The 3,007-nt window shown below is 55.4% G+C and overlaps 1 protein-coding gene across 1 annotated transcript; it reads right to left on the bottom strand.

Annotated features, from left to right (window-relative positions):
• Window positions 1–459: 459 nt before the first annotated feature.
• Window positions 460–1,611, bottom strand: LOC148826805 (zona pellucida sperm-binding protein 3-like). The gene is made up of 5 exons (XM_088926376.1): window positions 1,487–1,611; window positions 1,292–1,409; window positions 995–1,095; window positions 844–917; window positions 460–671 (listed from the first exon to the last, which is right to left on the bottom strand). Exons 1-5 carry the CDS (start codon window positions 1,609–1,611, stop codon window positions 460–462), a joined length of 630 nt encoding a protein of 209 aa, XP_088782502.1.
• Window positions 1,612–3,007: the final 1,396 nt, after the last annotated feature.

Genomic DNA, 3,007 nt, shown 5'->3' on the forward strand with positions numbered 1-3,007 from the left:
GGCACTACAATAGCAACTCACACACCATAAGCACTACCCCTCCCGGAAATGGGAGGATTTCCAGTATATTGAACACCGGTCTCTCCCCCACTAAAAAAAGTCACAATGCCCTGCCCAAGGAATAGTGCGGCCATCTTTCCCCAGTACAACGCTTTATTACTCCAGCCATTTTCAGCCCTCATTGGCAGCAATACGGGAAGCATTCTTGAAAGGGGAACCCCCACAAATACTTCCGTTTATTAATGGGTTTCACTTCCCTTGAATTCCTCCACCCCATTCAAACCTATAAACCATGAAGAAACAAGGGCAGGCAGAAGGGTCTTTCACAGTTTAATTGAGATGTTGACATTACAAGGCGAGTGGAGGCAGGAGAGTCACAAGGGCCAGGCTGGAGCCTTCATTCAGGCACCTGGGGAGGAAGAAGGAGAACAATCAAGCTGAACTGGAGGACACCCACCCCTACAAGAGCTCCTCCTGCCAGACCCTACCTGTCCACTGGCCAACATCTCCAAAGTCCTCTGCTCCCTCCACATCCTCACTGGTGCTCTCAGCATCTTCACTGGAGCTCTGAGGGTCTCCCTCCTCATCCTCAGTCCAGTCAGCCCCCACATCCAGAGGACCCTCTACTGGTGCCACAGCCACCCGACTGCTGGTCACCAGGCTCCTGGTACCTGTGGACAAGCAGCACCCAGGAGTGAGGGATCCGCTATACCCAGAGTCCCACAGTGATGCTACTCATCTAAAACAGTCCCTTTGTCCAGCATGGGATCATTCCTCAGTTGTCCAAGCATGGTTGTCTCTTGGGCAGAGATGCATCCACAAGGGATAGAGAACCAGACCCACCTTCATTCCGGCTGCCAGCACACCTGGACTCACAGCAGGTACAGACCTCATGGTCACCATACAGCTCCTCCCACCTGGAGGAGAGGAGGACAGGTGAGGCCTCCACCTGGCATGTCCCAGAGCACCCTCAGCAGGCTCCTTGCAGAAGTACCTCTTAGCCTCCCTGTTGTAGGTGCAGGACTTGGTCCCTGGTGTTGCTTTAGCAGGAGCCACAGCCATGACACAGTGCATGTACAGCTCAGTCACTTCATGCTGCAAGAGGGAAAGTCACAGCATTAAGGGATCAAGGCCAATAGAGGGACAGAGAAGGACCTTCTGCCATCAGTGAAGTCAAGCTGGCAGCTCTAGGCACTACAGCTGCCAGTCTGGTTCACATCTAGATCATGGATGGAAAAGCAGACAATGGATCAGTAGAGCAAGAAGGCTGAGCAGCCTTTGAGAGTAGTACCTTCCTGGACAGCTTCTTCTGGAAGAGGAAGGCATCAATTGTGAAGCGAAGCACATCCTCCTGCTTGGAGGGGACAAACCTGGACAGGCATCCATCTGCCTTGCTGTCCACCATGCACCTGGGGACAAGGACAAGGATGAACCCCTGCAGGCTCTCAGGGCTCCTGCCCACCTCTCCTCCCAGAAGGGGCCGTACCCCAAGTTGTCGATCACAGGGAAACGGGGCTGGGAGTGCTGGTCCGGTTTCTCGGTTATGTAACACGAGTGGATGTACAGCCTCTGCTCCGCTGTGGCAAAGTAGGCAGTGGCCTGGAAGTACATGGGCTGACCCAGGAAGTACTCATCCTTAGGAGAGCCGGACCCAGTGGGCTGGATAGAGAGAGAGGCAGCATTACACCTGCACACAGCACCCCCTGCAGGCAGGAGGAGCCACTCACTTACAGTTGGTGGTAAGCAGCACAAAGCTGCGTTTGTTCTTCAGGTCCTTGAAGAAGGTCCTTCTCCTGGCCCACGTGGGGACATAACCAACCTTGAAGGAGTAGTGGAACCTGCAGGACAGAGGGGATGAGGGGCTTCTGGTCACTTTCCCAGCAGCTTCTCAGCAGCAGCAGAGCCTACCTGTTGTAGGAGCACTTGATCGGCACAGAGAAGGGAATGAAGCGATGCACAGGTGCACTGGAGGAGGGCGGGGCATAGCGGAGAGTGTTGGAGTACACCAGGCGGCCCTGGACAACCTGCAGGGTCACAGAGGAAGGGATATTCCCAGAAAAGGCAACCCCGACACTAGCCCTACAGCTCACATCGATACACTGCCTGTAGATGAAGACCCGCTTACCGATCACTCGGTGCTGCACTCGTGAAGCCCGTAGATGAAGTAGAAGTAACGGCGTGTGGTTCGGCTGACGCTGCAGTTGCCCAAGGTCACCTCTGATGGCCGACAGCTGAAGCCGAACAGGAGCCGACTGACCCTCACGTACATCCTGCTGGAGTCGCACCACACAGCCACTCCTTGGGTGCCCCCGATGGCCGGGCGAGCTGGCTGTCGCCCTCGCTGGGGAGGAAACAGGACGCTCTTGATGTAGGCGGGTAAGGGGCGGCTGCCAGCTTCGGGCTTCATCTTCTCCTTGTCGAAGTAGGGCGAGTACGCGTCTCTGGACACGGGAAGGCGGCGAAAGTCGGGAGCCAAGGACTGCGAGTCGTTCTCGCTTGCAGACAGGTCTTCGGAGGGCGCATCTGCCAGGCTCAAGTCCTCCGACTGGGCTGCGTCTTCAGGAGCCGGGAGGTCGGCCTGGAGCGCTAATTCCCGAGAGTCCCAGCCAGCCGGCCCGGCGGAGATCAGTGCGGGGAGCCCAGCCCCTGCGCACAGGAACACCACAAAGAGAAACGAGCGCATTGCCAAATTGACGTCCCGCTAAACTGCTACAGAAGTAAGACAAGTAAACCACCAAACTGTGTTGAAGCAAGAGAGCATAAAGTGTGAACGCGGTGACTAGGTTTTTATACTAGCAGGACTATGCTACCACACACATGGTCACACTACCGCTCAATCAACACAATCAATTACATACAAAGACCCAGATTGTTCTCAGCGTCTAATTAGAACCTGCTTCCAGTCTGAGGCGGGACTCCGTGAAGCCGCCTGAACACTTTCCCGTGTGTATCTGAGCTCAGCGGAGGAGTTCCACGCAATTTCGACAGAATTAAATCACCCACACGT

Source organism: Atractosteus spatula, chromosome 10 (assembly GCF_055471065.1).
Source record: "Atractosteus spatula isolate fAtrSpa1 chromosome 10, fAtrSpa1.hap1, whole genome shotgun sequence".
NCBI classification, from domain to species: domain Eukaryota; kingdom Metazoa; phylum Chordata; class Actinopteri; order Semionotiformes; family Lepisosteidae; genus Atractosteus; species Atractosteus spatula.